Source organism: Corythoichthys intestinalis, chromosome 13, assembly GCF_030265065.1.
Source record: "Corythoichthys intestinalis isolate RoL2023-P3 chromosome 13, ASM3026506v1, whole genome shotgun sequence".
NCBI lineage: Eukaryota > Metazoa > Chordata > Actinopteri > Syngnathiformes > Syngnathidae > Corythoichthys > Corythoichthys intestinalis.
The window spans coordinates 52027283-52054224 of record NC_080407.1 but is presented as its reverse complement, the minus strand read 5'-3'; the positions used below and the strand labels follow the sequence as shown (position 1 = coordinate 52054224).

The following is a 26942-nucleotide window of genomic DNA, read 5'->3' as shown; positions in this document are numbered from 1 at the left end:
AATGGCAAGGACATGCGTGGCCTTCAGAACTGCCATATACCCTCCCCCACAAAAAAAAAATCTGACAAACCAAAATCCATTTTGCCACATACCAAAAAAAAAAATGTCACGAGGTGATGTGGCAAATACAGCCCTGCAGCAGCTAATTTACGTAGAATGGCTCACTATGGACAATTGCTCCGTTTTACACTGCCCTCCAGTGGTTACCTCTAGTACTGCTGCCTCTCAAGTCTGACAAAGCGCAGAATAACGCAAAACGTGTCCAGTGGTTTATTTCAGAGACGATAGGAACTTTCAAACTGCATCTTTTGTGAACTTAAATGACAAAAGTCTTCATCCCGGCTCGGCGAGGAGTCCATTAGGATGTTTTTTTGTTGTTGTTTTTGTGACGATGTTTTAAGCATTTAGTGCCGCCGGAGTCCGTGGCCGCGTCAACAGAGGCAGCGGCGGTCGCTCTTGGTCACCTCCTCGGAGGAGTGGACTACGTTGGGGACGAAGCCGCTCTTGACGCCCTCCCAGCCCTCCTGGATGGTGATATCGCCGGAGCGCACCAGTGTGAAGATGTCTTTGGTCAGCTCGGTGAAGGCGCGTTCCACGTTGATGGCGTCGCGCGCCGACGTCTCGATGTAGCGCATGCCGTACACGCCCGCCAGTCGTTCGGCCTCCTGCCGGCTCACCTGGGGAGATGAGTCCGATTTAGGGCTGCAGCTATCGATTATTTTAGTTGTCGCATAAAAGATGAATGATGAGAAACAAACAAAGAAATAACAATCAAAACACATCTAGTATTTACTAGCACCACCTCTGGCTTTTATGACAGCTTGCAGTCTCTGAGGCATGGACTTGATGAGTATTCTTCATCAATTTGGTGCCAACTGGTCGGAGCCTTGCTGTGGACCATTTTTTTTTCAATTTCCACCACAGGTTTTCAATAGGGTTGAGATCTGGGCTTTTTGCAGGCCATGACATCGACTGGATGAGTCTTTCTCCAAGGAATGCTTAAACAGTTTTAGCTCTGTGGCATGATGCATTGTCATCTTGGAAAATGACATTTTCAATTGAAGGGATAAGAAAGCTGTCCAAAATTTCAATGTAAACATGTGCATTTGCCTGACATGCAGCCCCATATCATCAATGACTGAGGGAATTTTGGAAATCTTTGTAAATCTCACTGGAACAGCACCAAACAAAAGTTCCAGCATCATCACCTTGTCAAGAGTCAAGAATCTGCATTGGACCAGCGCAGATTCTTGACTCTTGACACCTTGTCCAATGCCAATTCTTGACTTGACAAGGTGATGATGCTGGAACTTTTGTTTGGTGCCGTTCCAGTGAGATTTACAAAGATGACTGCCTGAAGAAAACATCAAAATTCCCTCAGTCTTTGATGATATGGAGCTGCATGTCAGCCAAAGGCACTTGGGCGATGGCTGAGGTTAAATCTTCAATAAATGCACAAGTTTACATTGAAATTTTAGCTTTCTTATCCCTAACTAATTCATTACTTTTTTTTTTTTCAAGCTTTTTATCAGAGTTTGTTCTACATGATAAAAATCGAGTAATCTGATAATGAACATGAAAAATTAAAATACCTAAGCTGAGCCTCAAACGGTATAAAAAAATAAATGACGCTCTAAGTACAAAAGAACAATTGGCTAGCTTACATAGCAAAAGTTGGCTATCTTAAACAATATAAAATGTTTTTTTTTTTTTTTTTTAAACAATGCTCTTAACAAATGGTTCAAACACGTATAGCTAAACTAAATTATGAATGCATCAAAAAAAAATTGCTCAAACAAACTTATGTTGGTCTTCAGGGAGCAGCTGGATTCAGCCTTCTGAAATTAGTTATTTCTAGGGCTGTCAAATGATTAAAATTTTTAATCGAGTTAATCACAGCTTAAAAATTAATTCATCGCAATTCAAACTACCTACAAAATATGCCATATTTTTATGTTAATTATTGTTGGAATGGAAAGATAAGACACCAGACGGATATATACATTCAACATACGGTACATAAGTACTGTATTTGTTTATTTTAACAATAAATCAACAAGATGGCATAAACATTCTGTTAAAGCGATCCATGCGTACGAAGACTTGTAGTTCTTAAAAGACTTTATATTAAAACCCCTCTTAATGTTTTTGTTTTATGAAAATTTGTAAAATTTTCAATAAAAAAAAACTAGTAGCTTGCCATTGATGATGTCAATAATTACACCATGTTCACTCATGGTGTAGCACATAAAATCAGTTGGACCCAAGCGCCAGCAGAGGGCGCCAAACACCAAAAAAACAAGTAACAAGCTGACGTTACACTGCTGTCATTTTAATCTGAGCGGGGCATGTGCGTTAATTGCGTCAAATATTTTAAAGTGATTAATTTTAAAAATTACTGCCCGTTAACGCGATCATTTTGACAGCCCTAGTTATTTCGTATTCACTGTTGCCACTAGAAGGCAGTGTATCCACTCAAATCAATAAAACTAAATGCAAACACTTTCAAAACAAACCATTACAACCCCACTATAATTAAATAGTCGAAGCAGAAAAATTTGAATTTTTCTAATCAAATTACTTGAGTTAAATCAATTAATCGTTGCAGCACAAGTCCGATTTGTTTCAACTAGGAGACTCTGACGGCGCTCACTTTAGCAAATAATAATTTTCTAGCACAACTTCCCCATTGTTGTTTTGGGCGTGCATTTTTTTGCCGACTGATGACATACCTGCCGCTGCGCTTCCAAATCACACTTGTGCCCCACCAGCAGGAAGACGATGCTGTGCGGTTGCACGTGACTTCTGGCCTCCTCCAGCCACTCGTGAACGTTCTGGAAGGAGCGGCGATTGGTGATGTCGAACAGGAGCAGCCCGCCCACAGAGTTGCGGTAGTAGGCCCGAGTGATGGACCTGCGGGTAGGAGGAAAAAAATACAAGTTCCTTTGTCTCCGATCATTTCAAATTCACACAATTGTGCACCATTTTTCCTTTGAATCGTTCATATTTAGCTAGTACGACTTGGCTATGCTATTCTTGTCACGTATTTTCTCGAAATATAACGAGAGGGTGTCCCCAAAAAAAAAAAAAAAATGTATACACTCAAACAGTTTGTAAACAAATTGTCTATTTATTTGACAATTAAACCTATTGAATCAATGATGGCAGCCAAACTAAACTTTAAAGAAAATTCATTCTCAAAGTAAGAAAATGCAGTTTAAATGTGATTATGTCATGTTATCAGCTGCAAAAGCGTGTAAAAAAAAAAAAAAAAAAATTGGGACACCCTGTATTGTAGTAGAATGATTTTTATTTTTTTTTACCCTTTTCGTTGCAAAAAAATAGTCTTAACGCATTCAGCAATTATAAAAATTAGTATTTTCGTACAAAAGGCTGAAACAAAATGCTGCAAAAAACCCTGTCCTTGAGTTTTATCCAGCCCCAAACTCATCCACAAATCAAATCGATAAAACTAAATGCAAACGAGGATCTAAGTTAAAAAAAAAAAAAAGAAAGTCCACTAGCTTAAATGCTACAAAATGCTAACTTTGTTTTTAACAATTCTCTTAACGAATCGTTCAAACACGTGTTCCCACAAAAACAGCTAAATTTACCTATAAACTAAATTGCATTAAAAAAAAAAAACATTGGCTTATAATGGCCTTAGCAGGGAGCAGCTGGATTTAGCCTTGTTAAATGAGTTACATCATAGTCACTGTTGCCTCTAGAGGGCAGTATCCAGCCAAATCGATAAAACTAAATGCGAACGAGGATCTAAGCTCAACAACAACAACAAAAACAATTGGCTATCTTGCTTAACAAAAGTACACTAGTTTAAATCCTACAAAATGCTAACTTTCTTGTTTTTAACAATTCTCTTAACAAATCGTTCAAACATATGTTCCCACAAAAACAGCTCAATTGACCAAAAGACTAAATTGCATTAAAAAACATTGGCTTATGTTGGCCTTAGCAGGGATCAGCTGGATTCAGCCGTGTTAAATGAGTTACATCATAGTTACTGTTGCCACTAGAGGGCAGTATCCACCCAAATCGATAAAACTAAATGCAAACGAGGATCTAAGCTCAAAGTTTAAAAAAACAAAAAAAAAAAACAATTGGCTATCTTACTTAGCAAAAGTCCGCTAGTTCAAATGCTACAAAATGCTAGTTTTGTTTTTAACAATTCTCTTCACAAATCGTTCAAATATGTTCCCACAAAAACAGCTAAATTTACCTATAAACTAAATTGCATTAAAAAAAAAACATTGGCTTATGTTGGCCTTAGCAGGGAGCAGCTGGATTTAGCCTTGTTAAATTAGTTACGTGATCGTCACTGTTGCCACTAGAGGGCAGTATCTACCCAAATCGATAAAACTAAATGCAAACGAGGATCTAAGTTCAACAAAAAAAAAAATACAATTGGCTATCTTGCTTAGCAAAAGTCCGCTAGCTTAAATGCTACAAAATGCCAACTTTCTTGTTTTTAACAATTCTCTTAACAAATCGTTCAAACATATGTTCCCACAAAAACAGCTGAATTTACCTATAAACTAAATTGCATTAAAAACATTGGCTTATGTTGGCCTTAGCAGGGAGCAGCTGGATTCAGCCTTGGTAAATGAGTTACGTCATATTTACTGTTGCCACTAGAGGGCAGTATCCACCCAAATTGATAAAACTAAATGCAAACGAGGATCTAAGCTCAACAACAACAACAAAAAAAAACAATTGGCTATCTTGCCTAGCAAAAGTCCGCTAGCTTAAATGCTACAAAATGCTAACTGTTTTTAACAATTCTCTTTACAAATCGTTCAAACATGTTCCCACAAAAACAGCTACATTTACCTATAGACTAAATTGCATTAAAAAAAAAACCAAACATTGTCTTATTTTGGCCTTACAGGGAGCAGCTGGATTTAGCCTTATTAAACTAGTTACGTGATCGTCACTGTTGCCACGAGAGGGCAGTATCCACCCAAATCGATAAAACTAAATGCAAACGAGGATCTAAGTTCAACAGAAAAAAACAACTGGCTATCTTGCTTAGCAAAAGTCCGCTAGCTTAAATGCTACAAAATGCTAACTTTCTTGTTTTTAACAATTCTCTTAAATCGTTCAAACATATGTTCCCACAAAAACAGCTAAATTTACCTGTAGACTAAATTGCATTAAAAAACATTGGCTTATGTTGGCCTTAGCAGGGAGCAGCTGGATTCAGCCATGTTAAATAAGTTACATCATATTTACTGTTGCCACTAGAGGGCAGTATCCACCCAAATGCAAACTTTCAAAACAAACTATTATAATGCCACTCTACTTAAACGACTACTCGAAGCAGCAATATTTTATTCGAAGCTTTTCTCAAATCGAATTACTCGAGTTAATCGATTAATCGTCGCAGCACAAGTAAGTACCCTAAAATGACCAAGACGTCTAATTAAATTATACTGAAAGGACTGGCTGCAAATGCTCATCTTTCAGTGCCGTTGACGGTGCTAGACGTCAAATCCATTCGGACTGGGAGGGGCGAATCGGCGTCAATGGCAGCCAGGGAGTGAACTTATTCGTCCAAAAATTAATATGTGATCAGAATGACTTTGACACCCCTGTCCTAGCCTATATTTAGCTTGATCCGCACAACTTCCTTTTGTGTATTTTCTCTGTGTTATTTTAATATGAGCACGTTTTGCAGGAGCAGGTAATTCTAGTTCTCAGACCTCCAGGCGCCGACGCTTTGTCGTCGGTTTACCTACACGCTTCCCTTCGCTACAATCGTCGGACATACGTGTTTTTTAGTCCGGAGTCGATCGAATTGGCACCTGAATCGCTCCTGGCCGGCGGTGTCCCAAATCTGCAGCTTGATCCGCTTGCCCGGCTCGATCTCCACCAGTCGGGAGAAGAAGTCCACGCCCACCGTGGGGTCCGACACCTGAGCGAAGCGGCCCTCGGTGAAGCGGCGGATCAGGCAGGACTTGCCCACGGTGGAGTCGCCGATCACGATGAGGCGGAACTGATAGAGCCAGATGGCCTCCATGACTCTGATCGTCTGTCGTTATACCGGTTCTGTATTGTTGTCTGCGGGGGGTGGGAACCTTTTTGGGGCGAGCAAGAGAGAGAGAGAGAGTCAGCTGGAATGTGTCACATTTATATATTCACGTGGCCTAACGTTCGTCCATTTGCCGCCAACCTTCCCACTTCAAATGGATTGGGCAGCTACTCGTGATAAACTCATTTAAAGACGTTTGTCAACATTAATGCGACAGAAACAGTTAAAATTTTTTTTTTTTTTTTAAATATACAGTGGGGCAAATAAGTATTTAGTCAACCACCAATTGTGCAAGTTCTCGTACTTGAAAAGATTAGAGGCTTGTAATTGTCAACATGGGTAAACCTCAACCATGAGAGACAGAATGTGGGGGGGGGAAAATCACATTGTTTGATTTTTAAAGAATTTATTTCCAAATTAGAGTGGAAAACAAGTATTTGGTCACCTACAGACAAAGCAAGATTTCTGTCTGTCAAAGAGGTCTAACGTCTTCTAACGAAGTCTAATGAGGCTCCACTCGTTACCTGTATTAATGGCAGTGGTTTGAACTCATTATTGGTATAAAAGACACCTATCCACAACCTCAGTCAGTCACACTCCAAACTATGGCCAAGACCAAAGAGCTGTCAAAGGACACCAGTGACAAAATTGTAGACCTGCACCAGGCTGAATCTGCAATAGGTAAAACGCTTTGTGTAAAGAAATCAACTGTGGGGGCAATTATTACAAAATGGAAGACATAAAAGACCACTGATAATCTCCAAGATCTGGGGCTCCATCCAAGATCTCGCCCCGTGGCGTCAAAATGATAACAAGAACGGTGAGCAAAAATCCCAGAACCACACTGGGGGACCTAGTGAATGACCTACAGTGAGCTGGGACCACAGTAACAAAGGCTACTATCAGTAACACAATGCACCGCCAGGGACTCAAATCTTGCACTGCCAGACGTGTCCCCCTGCTGAAGCCAGTACACGTCCAGGCCCGTCTACGGTTCGCTAAAGAGCATTTGGATGATCCAAAAGAGGACTGGGAGACTGTGTTATGGTCAGATGAAACCAAAATAGAACTTTTTGGTAGAAACACAGGTTCTCGTGTTTGGAGGAAAAAGAATACTGAATTGCAAACGAAGAACACCATACCCACTGTGAAGCATGGTGGTGGAAACATGCTTTGGGGTTGTTTTTCTGCAAAGGGACCAGGACAACTGATCTGTGTAAAGGAAAGAATGAATGGGGCTAAGTATCAAGGGATTTTGAGTGAAAATCTCCTTCCATCAGCAAGGGCATTGAAGATGAGACGTGTCTGGGTCTTTCAGCATGACAATGATCCCAAACACACAGCCAGGGCAACAAAGGAGTGGCTTCGTAAGAAGCATTTTAAGGTCCTGGAGTGGCCTAGCCAATCTCCAGATTATAGAAAATCTGTGGAGGGAGTTGAAAGTTCGTGTTGCCCAACGACAGCCCCAAAACATCACTGCTCTAGAGGAGATCTGCATGGAGGAATGGGCCAAAATACCAGCAACAGTGTGTGAAAAGCTTGTGAAGAGTTACAGAAAACGTTTGGCCTCAGTTATCACCAACAAAGGGTACCTAATAAAGTATTGAGATGAACTTTTGGTATTGACCAAATACTTATTTTCCACCATGAATTGCAAATAAATTCTTTAAAAATCAAACAAGGTGATTTTCTGGTTTTTTTTCCCACATTCTGGCTCTCATGGTTGAGGTTTACCCATGTTGACAATTACAGGCCTCTCTAATATTTTCAAGTGGGAGAACTCGCACAATTAGTGGTTGACTAAATACTTATTTGCCCAACTGTAAGTTGTTGCTCTCCCTTTTGCCAAGTAACTGGCTGCCATAGACGTCCAATCCTCTTTGACTGAGAACGTTCATTCGCCCCTTCCAGTCAAAATGGATTTTGGGGCACTTGCCAGTCCAATACTGTTGATTGGGATAACTTCAATGTTGTTTTTGGGCAGTGGTGCCTCCAGAATTTTTAAATAGAGGTGGGCAAATGGGGTCACTTACAATCGTAGGGGTGGCCCACCAAAACTATAAGCCATAATCTCAGGTTTTTTATCACAGTGTATCACAAAAGTGAGTACACCCCTCGCATTTCTGCAGATATTTAAGTATATCTTTTCATGGGACAACACTGACAAAAGGAACCTTTGACACAATGAAAAGTAGTCTGTGTGCAGCTTATATAATAGAGTTCATTTATTTTACCCTCAAAATATAGCCATTAATATCCAAACCCCTGGCAACAAAAGTGAGTACACGCCTTAGAAACTACATCCCTAAATGTCCTAATTGAGTACTGCTTGTCATTTTCCCTCCAAAATGTCATGTGACTCGTGTTACTAGGCCCAGCTGTGCATAGGGAGCAGGTGTGTTCAAATTTGTAGTGCAGCTCTTACACCCTCTCATACTGGTCACGGAAAATTCCAACATGGCACCACATGGCAAAGAACTCTCTGAGGATCCTTAAAGACGTATTGTTGCGCTACATGAAGATGGCCAAAGCAATAAAGGAGATTTCCAACACCCTCAAACTGAGCTGCAGCACAGTGACCAAGATTAGTGCTGCAACGATTAATCTATTAACTTGAGTATTCGATTAAAAAAAAAAATCAAATTAAATTTTGTTTCTTCAAGTATTCATTTCATTAAAGTGGCGTTGTAATGGTTTATTTTGAAAGTGTTAGCATTTAGTTTTATTGATTAGGGTGGATACACTGCCCTCTGGTCTGCCCCTTTTCACATGGCTGAATCCAACTGCTCCCTGTTAAGACCAACGTAAGCTAAGTTTTTTTAATGCATTCATAAAGGAGTTTATAGCTATATTTAGCCATTTTTTGTGGGAATATGTGCCTGGACCACTTGTTATGACCATTGTAAAAAAAAAAATTGGCATTTTATAGCATTTAAGCTAGCTGACTTTTTCTATGTAAGTTAGCCAAATGTTGTTTTGTTATACATAGATCCTTATTTAAAAAAAAAAAAATCATATCGTTTGAGGCTCAGCTAAGGTATTTTAATTTTTCATGTTCCTTATCTGATTACTCGATTATTCGAACTAACTAATCCATCGATTAATCGACTACTAAAATATTCGATAGCTGCAGCCCTACAAAAAAATGCTCATTTTCAACTTATTATTATAAATATTCTTGTAAGTTAATTTTATTGATGACACTGCGTTTCGGGGTCATCAACATATTGTGCCCCCCGCCCCAAAAGTCAAACCGCGCCTATGTCTCGCGGCGTAGCAAGGAATTTCAGAACACCGTTTTGAAACCCCTGGCGGACCCGCTTCCAGCCCGCGTGCCGTATGTTTGCCCACCCCTAGTGACTTATCCGAACGCACTACGTCATTATCGTGGAGCGGCGCTCGCCAAAAATACTCTCAACTTGTATACCCTTGTCAAAAAAGTGCGCCTGTTCGCGTTTTAAAAACCCACTCCACGTACTTGCCAATACTTTTACCGTCTCGGAGGACTTTAAACAGGATTCCGAAGCGACTGACTGACCTCCTGCTGCCGTTCAACAGCAGCGAGCCGGCCCGCGCATGGAGAAGGCGTCGAGGGCCCGAAGTACCCGAGGACGACCCCGCGTCGAACGTCCAAGTTAGCGAAGCCGGGGAAATGGCAGCGACAGTAGCATCATAACGCCTGACTCATCCCGCATCAGTACCACTACCGTAAAGGACCGTCGTTTGACGTAACTCGGATGTTAACACGCTGCTGGACTATGTAGTCTTTTTTTTTTATTAGCTTAATGCTAGATGTCTCAAATGAGTCGGCGGCGTAAGTAACCGGCGGCCATCTTGCGTCGTAAACCTTTGTTTACCACACGTAATTTTCTCCACTCAAATATTTGTACTTTAAAATGACTTCGTATATGAAAAAGTAAATTAGGTAATATATATATTTCAAAGTAAACGCTCCTTCGACTATTATGTTTGGCTAATGTCTCTGACACAAAATGGCCGACAAGGGATAACGCCCATTTCTTTCAGCTCATAGCACGCATCAAACATCTACCCTTATGTATGCAACTTACTCGTTTTGAGCGTCTAACAACCAGCGTCGCCATTGGTTGTGACGAAAAAGGGGCGGGGCTCGGTGCAGGGACTCTCACACATACCTCAGGCTAAATACATAATCAAATTTTCTCTCCATTTTGTGCTCGCTCAAGCAACTTCTTTTCAGAACTCTGAGAAATGCACGACAATTCACCGTAACATGTAAGTTCCTCGTTTTTTTGGCTTATGATTTGAATGTAAATAAACTTCTGTGACTAACTACCACAACACATACTCTGTGAATTTGGTACAAATATATACCTGGTATGGCAGTGAATGCCTCTCATAATTAGAGACAACCCGGCATTGGACGCTCGCCATGCAGCCGCCGCCGTCGCAGCAGCAGCGCCTCCTCAAAGTGCTGGTTATCGGCGACCTGGGGGTGGGCAAGACCTCCATCATCAAGCGTTACGTGCATCGGGTGTTCTCCCAGCATTACCGGGCCACCATCGGGGTGGACTTTGCCCTCAAAGTGCTCCAGTGGGACCACGCCACGGTGGTGCGTCTGCAGCTGTGGGACATTGCCGGTGTGTTTCGTCAATTAATAACAGATTTCTTTGGATTAGGACAACTTTTTAGGTGAAAAAATGTCAACCTTGAACTGATTGGCTGCCATTAATGGCGCTAGACATCCAATGCAGTTTAACTGGGAGGGGCTAATAAATTGCCACTCCCAGTCAAAATGGATTGGAAGTCCAGCGCCATCGACGGCACTGGAAAATAACATTTAAATCACTGTCAATGGAAGCCAATGAGTTCAAAACTATGAAAATTAAAAAAATAAATATATAATGACCTTTAACCTTTAATGACCTTTCTAATAACCTTTGACCCCAAATTTAATCACCTCTTCGGTTTCATACTGCAAGCATATCCTGCATGTTTGTTAGGAATCCCTCTAAACATTCACACAAATTTCTGACCTGTGACCTTTGACTTATGTTTGAACATGGTGTTCGTTATGGACAAACCGTGACAAGCACAGAAGTCCAATAACAGAACACCACTCGGGTTCTGATCAGGGGGGCCGTTCCTCCCAATCACGCCCCTCCAGGTCTCACTGTCATTGCCCACGTGAGCGTTGAAGTCCCCCAGGAGAACGAGGGAGTCCCCAGAGGGGGCGCTCTCCAGCACACCCTCTAAGGACCCCAAAAAGGGTTGGTACTGTGAGCTGCTGTTCGGTGCATAAACGCAAACAACAGTCAAAACCCTTCCCCCCACCCGAAGGCGGAGGGAGGCTACCCTCTCGTCTACCAGGGTCAGCTCCAACGTACAGGCGCCCTTTTACCGTAGGCAACTCCAGAGTGGAAGCGAGTCCAGCCCCTCTCAAGAGGATTGGTACCAGAACCCAAGCTGTGTGTGGAGGAGAGTCCGACTATATCTAGTCGGAACTTCTCTACCTCACACACCAGCTAAGGCTCCTTCCCTGCCAGAGAGGTGACATTCCATGTCCCAAGAATTAGCTTCTGCAGCTGGGGGTTGGACCACCGAGGCCCCTGCCTTTGGCTGCCGCCTAGCTCCCTATGCACTCGACCCCTTTGGCCCCTCCCACAGGTGGTGAGCCTATGGGAAGGGGAACCCACGTTGCTTTTTCGGGCTGTGCCCGGCCAGGCCCAATGGGGACAGGCCCGGCCACCAGACGCTTGGCTTCGAGCCCCATCTCTAGGCCTGGCTCCAGAGGGGGGCCCCCGGTAACCCGCGTCCAGGCAAGGGAAATTCGACTCCATTGATAATAGTCATCATAAGGGGACTTTTTGAGCCATACTTTGTCTGGCCCCTCACATAGGACCTGTTTGCCATGGGTGACCCTACCAGGGGCTTAGAGCCCCAGACAACATAGTTCTTAGGATCATTGAGAGAAACAAAACCCTTTACCACAATAAGGTGATGACTCACGGAGGGGAGGGGTTGAAGTGGCTGGGGAGAGGAAAGTCTGGGCTTCCCTGTTAAAGCCGCTGCCCCCGCGACCTGACCCCGGAACAAGCGGAAGATGATAGATGGATGGACCTTCGACCTCGTGACACCAAGATTAATCATCTCTTCTGTTTTATAATACAAATATCCATCATCATCTATCACTTAATCTGGGGGCGGGTCACGGGGGCAGGAGCTTTAGCAGGGAAGCCCAGACTTCCCTCTCCCCAGCCACTTCAATCAGCTCCTCTGGCGGGATCCCAAGGTGGTCCTAGGCCAGCTAAGAGACAGTCTCTCCTGCGTGTCCTGGGTCTGCCTCCTGCTGGTGGGACATGCCCGGAACAACCTCTCCAGGGAGAAGTCCGGAAGTCATCCGAACCAGATGCCTGAGCAACCTCAAAGCGGAAGAGTAGCGGCTCGACACACAGCCCCTTCCTGATGACCGAGCTTCTCACCCTTTCCATGGGCTCACCACCTGTGGGAGGGGCCAAAGGGTTCGGGTGCGTAAGGAGTTGGGCGACAGCCAAAGGCAGGGCCCTTGGCGATCCAATCCCCAGCTACGGAAGCCAATACAAACATAACCCAAATATTCATTCTTGAGTTATCTTGAACACAAATTTCTGACCTCTGTGACCTTTGACCTTTGTAATTAGGGCTGCAATCATTAATGGACTAACTATAGGTATTCGAAATCTTATTTCTACCTTCTCCCATCCAAAGGACAGGAGCGATACGGCAACATGACCCGGGTTTACTACAAAGAGGCCGTGGGCGCTCTGGTGGTCTTCGACATGACCCGCTTGGCCACCTTCCAGGCAGTCCTCAAGTGGAAAGGGGACTTGGACTCCAAGGTGACACAACAGAGCGAATCGACCAAATGCCAGACATTTTGCTTACATTTTAGTCGTCAGGTGGCCCTGAGCAACGGGAGACCGGTTCCTGCCGTCCTCTTGGCCAACAAATGTGACCAACGTCACCTGGGTTTGTGCGCCAAGCTCCCCAAACTGGAGAACTTCTCGAGGGATTACGGTTTTGTGGATTGGTTTGAAACCTCAGCCAAGGTAAAACTGGGATTCATCACATAGTGAAACAGCAAAACAAGCATAGTCTTCACTCGTGATTGATTTGAGTTCTCCACAGGATGACACCAACATTGACGCGGCAATCTCGTGTCTGGTGAGGAACATCATGGCGGCCGAGGAAGAGCGCGTTACCCCAAGCGAGGATGGCGACAACGGCTTGGTGCTCCCACGTTTCGACTACCACGGCAGGGAGGGGGGACTGTCCAAATGCTCTGGATGCTCTGGACTGAGGACCAGGGACAGACATGGCAACTGAGGGACTCCTGTTGCTATGGACACTAAAGTGCCTTAAGATACGAGTGACTTAAGCTAAACAAGTGTGCTTCAGATTCTGCCAACATCCGCTCTTTTTGACTCTATGGAGCACCTGTTCTCTGGTGTGCGCTTAGTCCCGCCCCCTCGGTTAAATCACTATAGCCACACACAAATAATATTTACAGCCAAGATACCTGTGAATCCATTAGCTTGACTCCGAAAAGCTCTGACAGAATTAGTAGCAATGCCTAATAGTCCTGACAGAAACAATTATTTGTGTCCGATTTATATAATACTTTTACTGATTTTAATGGCATTTCCTGACTGTTATCTTAAAAAATATCAACTGTAACAACAGTACGATTCAGTCTCTGAATGAAGTCAGACAGATTTAGAAAGGTCTGTCTGATTTGCAAAACGGCGTCCTAACCTCAACGATGCATCTAGCAGAATCTAATGGAAGCGAGCTTGTTGGCCAATGATTTTTAAGCACAAGGGCAATACGAGCAAAAGAACAGGAACCAATGACGACAACGTCTTGCAGACCACAGACAGATTTTTTTACTTGTAGTGGAAGGACAATGTCAGTAGGTGGTACTAATAGTACTGAAAATACAAATGTTACGCACAAGTTCCATTCCTAGGCTGGCGATGTAACCGGAAATTTCCGCGTAAATCAGAATTAACCCTGTAAAGGAAACCTCGGACAAAGACTTGTAGACTCTAATGAGCCAAAATTGTTCTCTTGTATTAAAATATATAATTAGAAACACATAAAATATTGCGATTGATTTAAAATGTTAAGTACATATTTTGACCTCCGGAGGGCGACATGATTTATGCGCGCAATGGACGCTCGGGGTGATGACGTAGTTTGTCACTGTCACTAGATGAACACTACCGGTGTTCTGCAATTCATTCCTACGCAGTGAAGCGTCCAACACATGCGGACATTGGTTGAAAGCAGCGAGTACTTACGATGTGTTTTTATTACTTTTTGCATTTTTTGCATATTTTGAACTCAATAAAGTTCTGTTAAAAAAATCCACTCCAAATCAAACACACCAATTCAACAGCATGAAGTCCTGACCCGCATGATGTCGTCATGGGAAGCGGAGGAAATGCATGGCCCCCTGGGAGAGGCCAAAATAGAAACAACATAAGTAGGCACCAAAAAGTCTCCATCTGCAGAAGTCGCCAGCGATATATTTACAAACCAGAGACTGTGAACTTTTGGTTCCCGGTAGGATTCTCGCACATTGCGACCATTTTCCAAATCAAACAAAAGTTCCAGCATCATCACCTCAAAATTCCCTTGTCAATAGTCAAGAGTCTGCATTGGACAGCCCCATATCATCAAGGGCTGAGGGAATTTTGAGGTTTTGTTCAGGCAGTCATCTTTGTAAATCTCACTGGAACAGCACCAAACAAAAGTTCCAGCATCATCACCTTGTCAAGAGTCAAGAATCTGCATTGGACAGCCACATATCATCAAAGACAGAGGGAATTTTGATGTTTTCTTCAGGCAGTCATCTTTGTAAATCTCACTGGAACGGCACCAAACAAACGTTCCAGCATCATCCCCTTGTCCAATGCAGATTCTTGACAAGGGAATTTTGATGTTTTCTTCAGGCAGTCATCTTTGTAAATCTCACTGGAACAGCACCAAACAAAAGTTCCAGCATCATCACCTTGTCCAATGCAGATTCTTGACTCTTGACAAGGGAATTTTGATGTATTCTTCAGGCAGTCATCTTTGTAAATCTCACTGGAACAGCACCAAATCAAACTTCTAGCATCGTCACCTTGTCAAGAGTCAAGAATCTGCATGGGACAGCTCCATATCATCAAGGACTGAGGGAATGTTGATGTGTTCTTCAGGCAGTCATCTTTGTAAATTTCACTGGAACAGCACCAAACAAAAGTTCCAGCATCATCACCTTCTCCAATGCAGATTCTTGACTCCTGACAAGGGAATTTTGATGTTTTCCTCAGGCAGTCATCTTGGTAAATATCACTGGAACGGCACCTAACAAACGTTCCAGCATCATCCCCTTGTCCAATGCATATTCTTTACTCTAGACAAGGAAATTTTGATGTTTTCCTCAGGCAGTCATTGTAAATCTCACTGGAACGGCACCAAACAAAAGTTCCAGAATCATCACCTTGTCCAATGCAGATTCTTGGCTCTTGACAAAACAAAAGTTACAGCATCATCACCTTGTCAAGAGTCAAGAATCTGCATTGGACAAGTTGATGATGCTGGAACTTTTGTTTGGTGCTGTTCCAGTGAGATTTACAAAGATGACTGCCTGAAGAACACATCAACATTCCCTCAGTCCTTTATGATATGGAGCTGTCCCATGCAGATTCTTGACTCTTGACAAGGTGACGATGCTAGAACTTTGGTTTGGTGTTCTTTGTAAATATCACTGGAAAAGCACCAAACAAAAATTCCAGCATCATATTTTCCAATGCAGATTCTAGACTCCTAACAAGGGAATTTTGATGTTTTCTTCAGGCGCTCATCTTTGTAAATCTCACTGGAACAGCATTAAACAAAAGCTCCAGCATCACCTTTTCCAATGCAGATTCTAGACTCTTGACAAGGGAATTTTGATGTTTATCTCAGGCAATCACCTTTGTAAATCTCACTGGAATGGCACCAAACAAAAGTTCCACTATCATCACCTTGTCATAAGTCAAGAACCTGCATTGGACAAGGTGATGATGCTGGAACTTTTTGCTCCATACTTTTTGCTAGGGGTTGTATACTTACAGACCAGAGACTGAACTTTTGGATCCCGGTAGGAATCTCGCACCTTGCGACCATTTTCCACAGGCTCCGGTTGGCTTGACTTCCAGTTTCGTCAAACGCGCGCATGCAGCTGGTTTGCCTCAGCCACGCTGCGGTTCCTGATGAAGTGCTTTCCCACAACTGGAAAAAAATCTTTCAGGGTTCCTGCCTAGAAAGCGATACTGTGGAGAAGTGGCAATAAAACAGGCCAAAATCTAGTCACTCCAATAGTGGAACCAGATACGGTGTTAAAGTCTTTTGCCAAATCTTTTAATAAACACGTTTTTTTTCTTCATGTCTAGGCCCAAAAAGGGAACATTTCTGAAGCGCTCCATTCCAAATGTGACCTCATAAATGTCACATTAGCTGCACACACACGTCCGTTATCAGAGCCTGAAACCCGGGGTCACGGGGGTCCCCGTTTGGGGTCACGTGTACAGCGAAGAGGAGCCTCAGCAGGAGACAGACGCATTCCAGATGATGAAAAACGGGAATTTGGCCGTGTTAGGAGGTCATGAGAACAGCGGCACACGCATACACACAGTCGTAACTTGATTTTTTTTTTCTAGTTTGTTCGGGGTCCGACGGAAAAGTGGGAGATGAGCTGACAGCTAATGATGTCCAATCAAAATATTAGCCGGTCGAAAACTCAAAAAGCGGAATAGCAGCTCCACTTTCGTTTGTTTTGTCATGCTAAACTTTCCGCGTCGACCTCGGCTCGCGATATTTTTTCCATACTGGAGTCTTCTTTTTGTGTTTGTTTTAATCTGGCGAGGAGTCAAAACACTACTATTTCAAAAGGCAAAAACAGTAAAGTTCTGGAAAGTTCACTTGGGTTTTTAAAAAAAAAAAAAAAAGTCTTTCGATGCTCCAAACGTGTCTTCGTCAGAGAGTGCTTGCCGATTTGACCTTGGAGGAGAGGACCTGCCTGAACCTCCTCTTCAGCTCCTGCATGTTGGGCGATTTGGGGCGAGCCAGGTGGAGACCTCCTCGCCGTTTCTCCCCGTTGCCTCCCCCCAACGCCCGGGATACCTGCACCGCGGAGATCACATGACCCCGCCGCCGTACTGACACTTTCGAGTCTGAGGACGAAAGCCTACCTCGTGACAAAGTTGGAGGAAGGCTGCGTGGACGCTTTCGTGGTTCTCCCTGGCAGACGCCTCGAAGTAAAGCCCTCCTGGAAAGATGATGATGAAGACTTAGATTTTCTATGCGTGAGGGTAATCCCAATGTCGGTAACAGGTCCTACCTAGCGAGGATGCTAACGTCGCGCCTTCATCCGCCGGAACTTGTCGGGCTCGAAGCAGGTCGCTCTTGTTGCCGATCTGATGACAGCGCGGAAGAGATTAGTAGGATTAGCGAACGCTCCTGCCACGATAGCGGAATACCTTCCACATAGTTTTCCAGTTTTGGGCAAAATTGTACAGTTCTGCCAAAATTTGACAAAAACATCAACATCCATCCATCCATCTTCTATCGCCTAATCCGGGGTCAGGTCGCGGGGGCAGCACCTTTAGCAGGGAAGCCCAAACTTCCCTTTCCCAAATCACTTCAACCAGCTCCTCCGACTTGATCCCAAGTTTTTCCCAGGCCAGCCGAGAGACAGTCTCTCCAGCATGTCCTGGGTCGTCCCCAGGGCCTTGCATCGGTGGGACGTGCCCTGAACACCTTTACAAACCAGATGCCCGAGCCAACTTAACTGGCTCCTCTCAACGTGAAGGAGTAGCGGCTTCACACAGAGTCCCTCCCGGATGACCGAGCTTCTGTACCGATCTCTAAGGGAGAGTCCGGACACCCTGCGGAGGAAACTCCTTCCAGCCACTTGTATCTGGGATCTTGTCCTTTCGGTCACGATCCATAGCTCGTGACAAAAGGTGAGGGTAAGAACGTAGATCAACTCCTAAATCGAGAGCTTGCCTTTTGGCTCAGCTCCTGCAGAGTCAGCATCACTGCTGTGAGAGAATTTTATTCATGCTTAAAACACAACCATTATACATCATATTTTGTATGCTTTTGTTATGCTTGCATGAGAACATGTAGCATTGTTATATTAACCTGTTTGAGTGTGCCTTCCCATAGCCTTGACTATTGTATCACAATATGCCTAAATATGGACTGTTATGGTCCTGTGTTTTCCAATATGCCCTGAATGAATACAATGGGCGACTGTGGCTTATCAGACTGAGCTCATCATTGTTCTAGCCAGAGCCGGCGTTCAAGGTCATAACTTGAGGTGTTTTTTTTCCCCAACTAGAGATGTTTTTACCAGGATATGCTATACTAAGTTTCGGTTTTGTTTCTATGATGTCAACCCATAAATAGAGGCATGCCCTGCATTTCTCTTTTGTCCACATGCGGAGAGGACGCTTTGTGCGTGGCTCTGCGTCTGTACCCGAGAGCTCTTGTTCATAAAGCCTTTGAAGCAAAGCAATCCGTGGTTGGGGTCTGATTCATTTCTCATCGAGCTATCGAGTTGACACTTGTCTCGGAGTTCAAAGTTGAGCTTCCCTGACAATTGCAGACGAAGCACCAATCCGCCTGTTGATCTCCCGCTCCCTCATGAACAAGACCACAAGATGCTTGAACTCCTCCACTTGGGGCAGGATCTCATCACTGACCCGAAGAGGGCACGCCACCCTTTTCTGACTGAGGACCATGGTCTCGGATTTGGAGGTGCTGGTCTTCAGACTCAGCTGCGAACTGCTCCAATGAGAGTTGGAGGTCACGGCTTGGTAAAGCTAACAGCACCACGTCATCTGCAAATAGCAGAGATGCAATGCTGAGGCCACCAGAGAACCAGAACCCCTCAACGCTTTGGCTGCGCCAAGAAATTCTGTCCATAAAAATTATGAACAGAATCGGTGACAAAACAACATTCATTTCCAATTGCCTCATTCATTCCAATGGCACGTTCAACTCCCGAAAAACATGTCCATCAACTCCACTGGAAGTGGCCCAAAATCAACAGGAAGTGATCCAAATTGTACAGCAAATGACCCTGGAACTCCCCATAATGGTTTAAATAGTTATATAGTTCTAAAGCAGTGGTTCTTAACCTTGCTTTATGTATCAAACCCCACAGGTTCACAGGCGCATCCACTGAACACTTCGGAATTCGATTTTAAATTCAATCCTGCTAATCTAAGCTAGCAAGCTAATATCTAAGCGAATTCCAGTTCAAATTTCTTCACATTTTGACAGTATGTTTTTTGAAACAGATCAAGATTTCAGCCCATGCTGCCCATAGGTCTGTTATGCGTCTTTATATCAACTGCGAGTCAACCTTCCACTAAGCAAACCAGTTTCTGCTACTATCAGATAGAGGACTGGCAATTGATTATTCACTATGCGAATGATTCGCCACTCCTAGTCAAAATGGATTGAACGTCTAGCGCAGTGGTTCCCAAACCGGTCCTCAAGGACCCCTGTGGGTCCTGGTTTTTGTTCATATCGATCGAGCACAGACCGTTTAAGAGGTTTCTGCTAAAACAAGGAGCACCTGACTACAATCAACTGATTACACTTGTAAAACACCAGATTGGTACACATGTGTCGTCCTGTTTTGTTGGAAAGAAATCCAGCATCCACAGCGGCCAGATGTGGAATAGTTTGGGAACCCTTGGTCTAGCGCCATCTGTTGGACTAGAACAGTAGTTCTTAACCTTGCTAAGGGTACCGAACTCCACAAGTTTCACATGTGGATTCACCGAACCCTTTGGAATTAGATGAAGCCATTTTTGCCACATTCAAAACCAATGTAACTAAGCTAGAATGCTAATAATTTAGCAAATTCGCGTTCAAAATTCATCTCATATTGACAGCATGTTCTATAAACAGGTCGAAATTTGAGACCACGTTACCCATTGGTCTGTTGTATTCCCTCATACCAAGTGCGAGTCAACCTTCCACTGAGCAAACCAGTTCCACATCCCATCAGATCGAGGACTAGCAAAAACTGATTAAGCCTGTAAATTGGGAGCAAACCAGTCCAAAACCTTGGCTAAAAAGCCACTTTGCTTAAAATTAACAGCGTAGGAAAATAGGGCTCTGCATTTCTCGACCTTCGCTGAACCCCTTAGACTTACTCACCGGACCCCTGGGCTTCGATCGAACCCAGGTTAAGAACCACTATTCTAAAGCAAGTCTCTGATGATCCTTGAACCCTCTGTATAGCTTTCACCAAAACACATTGGACTAACCAGTATGACGGGAATGTTTCCGGACGGGTGAATGCGTCTGACGTGTTGGTAAAGCGGTTGGATGGTGCGATAGCTGCTGTGGTCGGTGATGGAGAAAACCAGCACGTAACCGTCAGCCCAGTAGATGGACCTGTCGGTTGAAAGCAAGTTCAAAACCGAGCTAAAACCATACAATGGTATGAAAAAGTATCTGGATCTTTTGGAATTTCTCACATTTCTGTATAAAATCACCATCAAATGTGATCTGATCTTTGTCAAAATCACACATTTACAGCAACAAACATTTACAGGTTTTCATATTTTAATGAGGAGAGTATGCAAACAATGACAGGAGGGGGGGAAATAAGTAAGTGAACCATCACATTTAGTATTTTGTGCCCCCCTCACCCCCTTTGGCGACAATAACTTCAACCAGATGCTTCCTGTAGCTGCAGATCAGTCTGGCACATCGATCAGGACTAATCTTGGCTCATTCTTCTCGACAAAACTGCTGTCGTTCAGTCAGATTCCTGGGATGTCTGGCATGAATCGCTGTCTTTAAGTCACGGCACAGCATCTCAATGTGGTTCAAGTCTGGACTTTGACCTGGCCACTTCCGAACATGTATTTTGTTCTTCTGAAACCATTCTGAAGTTGATTTACTTTTGTTTTGGATCATGGTCTTGTTGCAGCATCCATCCTCTTATCTTCAACTGTCTGATAAATGGCCTCAGGTTTTCCTGCAAACTTTTGAATTTATTCTTCCATTAATGATTGTAAGTTGTCCAGGCCCTGAGGCAGCAAAACAGCCCCAAATCATGATGCTCCAGCCACCATGCTTCACGGTGGGGATGAGGTATTGATGTTGGTGAGCCATTTCATTTTTCCTCCACACATGACGTTGTGTGTTACTCCCAAACAATTAAACTTGGGTTTCATCAGTCCACAAAATATTTTGCCAAAACATCTGTGGAGTGTCCAAGTGCCTTTTTGTGAACATTAAACGAGCAATGTTTTTTTTTTTTTTTTAGACAGCAGTGGCTTCCACCGTGGAGGCCTACCATAAACACCATTCTTGGCTTTTGTTTTACACCTTGTTGATGTGTGCACAGAGATATTGGACTGTGCCAGTGATTTCTGTAAGTCTTTAGCAGAAACGCTAGGGTTCTTTTTTACCTCTCAGAGTATTCTGCGCTGAATTCTTCGTTTCATCTTTGGTGGAAGACCACTCCTTGGGAGAGAAGCAACAGTGCCAAACTCTCTCCATTTGTAGAAAACTTGTCTGACTGCCGATTGATGAACATCCAGACTTTTAGAGATAGTTTTGTATCCTTTCCCAGCTTTATACAAATCAAACATCCTTGATCGCAGGTCTTCAGACAGCTCTTTTGACCGAGCCATGCGTATCAGACAATGCTTCTTATCAAGACAATTCTTACCAGGTGTGTGTTTTATAGTGGGCATGGCAGCTTTAACCCACTCATCAGTGATTGGGGACACACCTGACTTAAAATGTTAGGTAAAAATTGGTTTAAATTGCTCTGAGGCAGAGGGTTCACTTACTTACTTTTCCCCCTTCTAACACTGTTTGCATACTATCCTCAATAAAATATGAAATGTTTGAATGTTTGGGTGATTTTAGTTAAAGCAGACACTGTTTTTTCATCTGTGTGATTTTGACAAAGATCACATTTGATAGGGATTTTATGCAGAAATGTGAGAAATTCCAAAAGGTTCAGATACTTTTTCATACCACTGTACGTGGCGATGAAGACCGACCTGTTGATCTGCTCCTGGCAGTAGAGTCCCTCGGCGTCATCCTGCAAAAAGACATTCATCTCAAATCGACAAGTATTTTCTGTCGTTATCTTTCTAGGAAGCAAACATCTCCAAGGACCCGACTTTTTTGTAAACACCACGCCAATGTTAAACTGTCAGAGAGCCAGATCACATCCTGTCACTTCACACACATTCCTGAACGCCCTTGGAGATAAAATTCCCAGAAGAGAAACTGGCACGGAGCTTATCTGCAAAGGGCGTTCGGTTAAGCGCCGCCAGGCCGATACCTGCAGGGCCACGCAGGGCGTGTCCTGGATCTGGAGCGACACCTCTTCGCCATCTAGGGTGACTTTTCTGGAGTAGAGCGCGCCTGTTGAACCGGAAGAGGATTCCGTCAGAACGTTTAAGGGGGAAAATGAGAAGCAAAACGCGGGACAGAATTACCGGTGTTGGCTTCGTAGTCTCCAATGAAGCGTTTGGTGAGAAACCGGACGATGAGAGCTGAAAAATGAGAGTCCGGTTGATCTACACAAGGTTTGGGCTCCACATTGGTCGGGACGATATAACAGCATAACATGCATGTACACCTTTTGCCTTGGACGGGACATTAATAAGACCAAACAGATTGGGGTAAACGGGGGTCAGGGCGACATTTCTCACGAATATGAACCTAATTAATTGATAGGCTAACTTATCATTGCAAAATAAATCTGCATTGAGTTATAACAGTGCTCCTCAATTATTTTCCGTTACATCCCTCATAGGAAGACACTATGCCCTCATGCGCTGGTCTTCATGGAAAACGCAGTCTTCAAAAAACTACCGCTTTTGTCCACCAGCGTCGCTAAAATTGACCAAAACTGAAAAGTTACCAAGTGTTTCTTTAAGACCACATAACCAAAACAAAAATTGGCTAGATGGGGGTAAACCTCGGTTCACTACATTTCTACAGTTTAATTAACGTTAACAGCAGAATATACATACAAAAGTGGAGGACACTTCTCTCTAAGCAGATTCCTACTCGAGCTTATTCACACAGTTTAATGTTATGCAAACTGATGCAGGTTGTAGCAAAATTTCAGTAGCAAAATTTGTGGTGTGTTCCCCACCTCCATAACATTGATGTCTTTTTACCCGAATATTAGACTGTTTTTTGCATTGAAATAAGACTCGTCTCGGTCGTCTTATATTCGCGGTCTAGACGTTATAACCATTCACGGCGCTAGATGGCGCCAGATATCATTGAAGCGATGTTCTGTCATGACAGATCTCAGCTACTCTAAGTTTAACCAGTTTGCATATTTTTATCGCAATGTTTTTCCTTATTCAGATTTTTTTCAAGACAGCAGTTACAGTTAGACTTCACTTTGATGGTTCATGCAGTTATTGCAATTTTGTTGTTTTATCATAATAGATTGGCTTCTGGTTTTTGAAATGTAAATAAAGCATTCATTTACGAAGGTGACTGCACTTTAGTTTACATATTTAAACGTTCAGATATTAAGATTTGACAGGCAAAATAACATGCTTTTATAAGACGACCCCCTCTTTTTCCAAAAAGTCTTTTCAAACTTGAGTCTTGAAAAAGAGGGGGTCGTCTTATAATCAGGGCTCTTATATTCGGGCCAATACGGTACAACATGTCGCCATAATGCCGCCTCAACAGCCCCCTTCAATGAGGAGGGATATTAGTTTTTTTTAAGCCACCAGCAGCCACTAAGTAATGTAAAAAGACGTTAATGTTACGGAGGTGGGGAACACACCACTGATTTTGCTACTGAAATTTTGCTACAACCTGCATCAGAGTTTGCATAACATTAAACTGTGTGAATTTGCTAACCTTCAAAACTCGAGTAGGAAGCTGCTTAGAAGTGTCCTCCACTTTTGTATGTACCGTATTGGCCCGAATATAAGACGACCCCGTCTTTTTCAAGACTCAAGTTTGAAAAAAGACTTTTTGAACACCAAATTAATTTTTATACAGAAAATAATTACAGTACATTCGAAACAAATGATTATAACAATATATTTGAGAGAAAAAGCATGTTATTTTGCCTCATTCAAATCTTAATATCTGAACATTTAAATATGTCAGCTAAAGTGCAATCACACATGTCTTCTGGTTTTTGAAATGTAAATAAACCAATTTATTGTGATAAAACAACAAAATTGCAACAACTGAATTAACCATCAAAGTGAAGTCTAACTTTAACTGTAGTCTTGAATCAAATCTGAATAAGGAAAAACAATGCAATAAAATAATGCAAACTGGTTAAACTTGAGAGTAGCAGAGATCTACCATGACAGAACATCGCTTCAATGATATCTGGCGCTATCTAGCGTCATGAATGGGTATAACATCTAGACCACGAATCTAAGACAACCACTTTTTCCAGTCTTATTTCAATGCAAAAAACACAGTCTTATATTCGGGCCAATACGGTAATTCACTTCATAATAATAGGGTCAATTGTATCCTTACAACATATGGGAAGGCAATCTAAATTACCTATATTACTGACATTATAAAACGCAAATAAGGTTGCTCAAAAAGTTGGTGGGGACAATTTGAGCATCCTGAGAAGTTGCTAGTGTTATGTCCCTACCGTCCCTATGCAAACCTACGCCCTTGGATCTACGTCACAGAATTTGTTACCTAGGATGAATCTCAAACAAACAGGTTCAAAGTCCCAAATGGGAAACAGGTTTTGGTGATTCCGGCCAATGAACCCATTTAACTAATACACAACTAGCGATGTATCAGATCAGGTTAATTAATCAGCCCTGAGACAAAAAAAATGACAAATCAAGCTCCAAGGATTGTTTCGTGCGTATACAGTACATGCCTAAAACATAATTTTGACCTGTTCTCTCCCATGAATAACCCAACAGTAGCCATTTTAGTTAGTGTCCACACCAAGAACAACAACAAAGCAAACAAAGACCCTATATTCACACAATGCAATCATCCTCTGATTTTCTCAACGGACAGCCCTGCAATAATCCAAGCGTAATCCTCAAGGAAAGAATGTCCTTCCTCTGCTGTCACGCTTCAAATCCCCGGGGACGTCTCTCACCGGTTTTCCCGACATTGCTGGCTCCCAACACCACGATCTTCACCGTCTTGTTGGGTACGCAGTCCAGCACCGGGTACTCGGGGATGGGCACCAGAAGAAAGTTGGCGGAGCCGCTGTTGTTCATTGCTCCCTCTGCAGCACTCCAGCCAGCTGCGTGGACCTCGTCACTCCGATATTCCCATACCGTCTGGACTCGCTTATCCCCGGATCAGCTTTTGCTGTTGGGAAGCGCTTGAAAAGTGCAGGGAAAACATGTGTTGCTTCTCTAAAAGAGGCTTTGCACATGAGAGCGAAACAGAGGAGGGGGGACGAGGACAGGGAGGAAGAGGAGGAGGCTAACTTTACTGACTGGACACACACGCCCGAGGAAAAAAAAATATATTTTTTTTAACTCATTGGCTGCCATTGACTACGCTAGACGTCCAATCCATGGAAGTGAGAGGGTTGGCAGAAGTGTTGCTTTCTGGCAGCCCTTTTTATTTTTCGTCTTAGTCTCATTAATGACGAAAACTCAAGACTAATTTCGTCAACTTTAGTCGACGTTTACTAAAAAATGTTTTCGTCTGTAAAATTTAAAAAATTTCCCCCCAAAAAATATTTCGATTAAAAGACGAGCACATATTGTAGCATCTACAAGGACGCCAACTTTGTGAAGATACACACTAAGCAGGAAAACAGTACATTATTTTCAATGAATTATAGCCACCTTGACACCACGAAATGGATGTAAAAAAAGTTGTCGGAGAGTTTAAGAGGACGCTCACCATTAGCATTAGCCTAATGCTAACGCGAACTTAAATGCTACGCTAACGCTACGAGTTACATTTAGTGTGTGAAGATCACTCAGCATAGACAAGTGTTTTTGGCATACTGTTTAATTTTTGTCTTAGTCTTTTGGACGAAAATAGTTATTAGTCATATTTTAAACATTTCAAAATATGTCTTTGTCTAGTATTAGTCAACGAAAACTTCTCTAGATTTAGTCGACAGTAACTCAAAAGTTTTGTTCCATGAATAAATAAATTAATAAAAAGGTTTAAGATGACACCCATCACGCTAAATGCTAATGCTAACGTGATGCTAACGCTATAAGTTACATTTAGTTTGGAATAGTCACCCAGCACAAACTTTAGTAACATGACAAATCTAGCCAAAACTATGGAAAATTTTCATTTTGTTCTCGTCAGACGAAGACTGGCATTCGTTTTGTAATGTTTTAGTTTCCCAAGATACACTTTTAGCTAGTCCTCGTCAAGTCATCATCATGAAAAAAATTGTTTGTCGATGAACTATTTTCATTATCGTCATTTTTGAAGAAAACAACACTGGCACAGACCTTAAAGGCTAAAGCAACATTGCATATTCTCTCTGGCTAAGATAAGAAAACAAATCTTTACACACATGCAAGTCTACATGGAGACTGGAGACAACACATTGGTGAGTCGGGGGGCGCAGCACGTCACGTGTGACACAATCAGACCCTGTTACGATGCAGGCTAACTACATCTGTCATATATTGTGAACATAGTATAGTAAACGTCAGCTAGCTCAAATGCTATAAAATGCTAATGTTTTTTTTTTTTACAATTCTCTTAAACCGTTCAAACACGTATTCCCACTAAAACGGCCAAATATACCGTTAAACTAAATTACAAATGCAAGAAAAAACTTCTTGAAAATAAAACATTATGTTGTCCTCAACAGGGAGCAGCTGGATTC

At 42.8% G+C, this 26942-nt stretch overlaps 3 protein-coding genes across 7 annotated transcripts; 1 reads left to right on the top strand and 2 right to left on the bottom strand.

Annotated features, from left to right (window-relative positions):
• Positions 1–255: 255 nt before the first annotated feature.
• On the bottom strand, positions 256–16314 carry LOC130928233 (ras-related protein Rab-39B). Of its 4 annotated transcripts, XM_057854606.1 has the most exons (6): positions 16172–16314; positions 14458–14525; positions 10403–10652; positions 5823–6095; positions 2733–2913; positions 256–677 (listed from the first exon to the last, which is right to left on the bottom strand). In XM_057854606.1, exons 4-6 carry the CDS (start codon positions 6035–6037, stop codon positions 432–434), a joined length of 642 nt encoding a protein of 213 aa, XP_057710589.1. In that variant the 5' UTR covers positions 6038–6095; positions 10403–10652; positions 14458–14525; positions 16172–16314; the 3' UTR covers positions 256–431. The 4 variants fall into 4 exon arrangements, with proteins under 4 accessions (XP_057710589.1, XP_057710591.1, XP_057710592.1 ...); XM_057854608.1 differs by lacking the exon at positions 10403–10652; XM_057854609.1 differs by lacking the exons at positions 10403–10652; positions 14458–14525 and having other exon boundaries at positions 16172–16298.
• zgc:162171 (uncharacterized protein LOC565931 homolog) lies at positions 9230–14357 on the top strand. Of its 2 annotated transcripts, none has more exons than XM_057854605.1 (5): positions 9230–10303; positions 10435–10668; positions 12776–12906; positions 12967–13116; positions 13196–14357. In XM_057854605.1, exons 2-5 carry the CDS (start codon positions 10461–10463, stop codon positions 13391–13393), a joined length of 687 nt encoding a protein of 228 aa, XP_057710588.1. In that variant the 5' UTR covers positions 9230–10303; positions 10435–10460; the 3' UTR covers positions 13394–14357. The 2 variants fall into 2 exon arrangements, with proteins under 2 accessions (XP_057710588.1, XP_057710587.1); XM_057854604.1 differs by having other exon boundaries at positions 10415–10668.
• Positions 16315–17070: 756 nt separating the features above from the next.
• Positions 17071–25521, bottom strand: rasl11a (RAS-like, family 11, member A). The gene is made up of 8 exons (XM_057854602.1): positions 25224–25521; positions 22591–22647; positions 22434–22516; positions 22147–22187; positions 20389–20518; positions 17439–17514; positions 17290–17366; positions 17071–17221 (listed from the first exon to the last, which is right to left on the bottom strand). Exons 1-8 carry the CDS (start codon positions 25345–25347, stop codon positions 17075–17077), a joined length of 735 nt encoding a protein of 244 aa, XP_057710585.1. The 5' UTR covers positions 25348–25521; the 3' UTR covers positions 17071–17074.
• Between the last annotated feature and the right edge of the window lie 1421 nt (positions 25522–26942).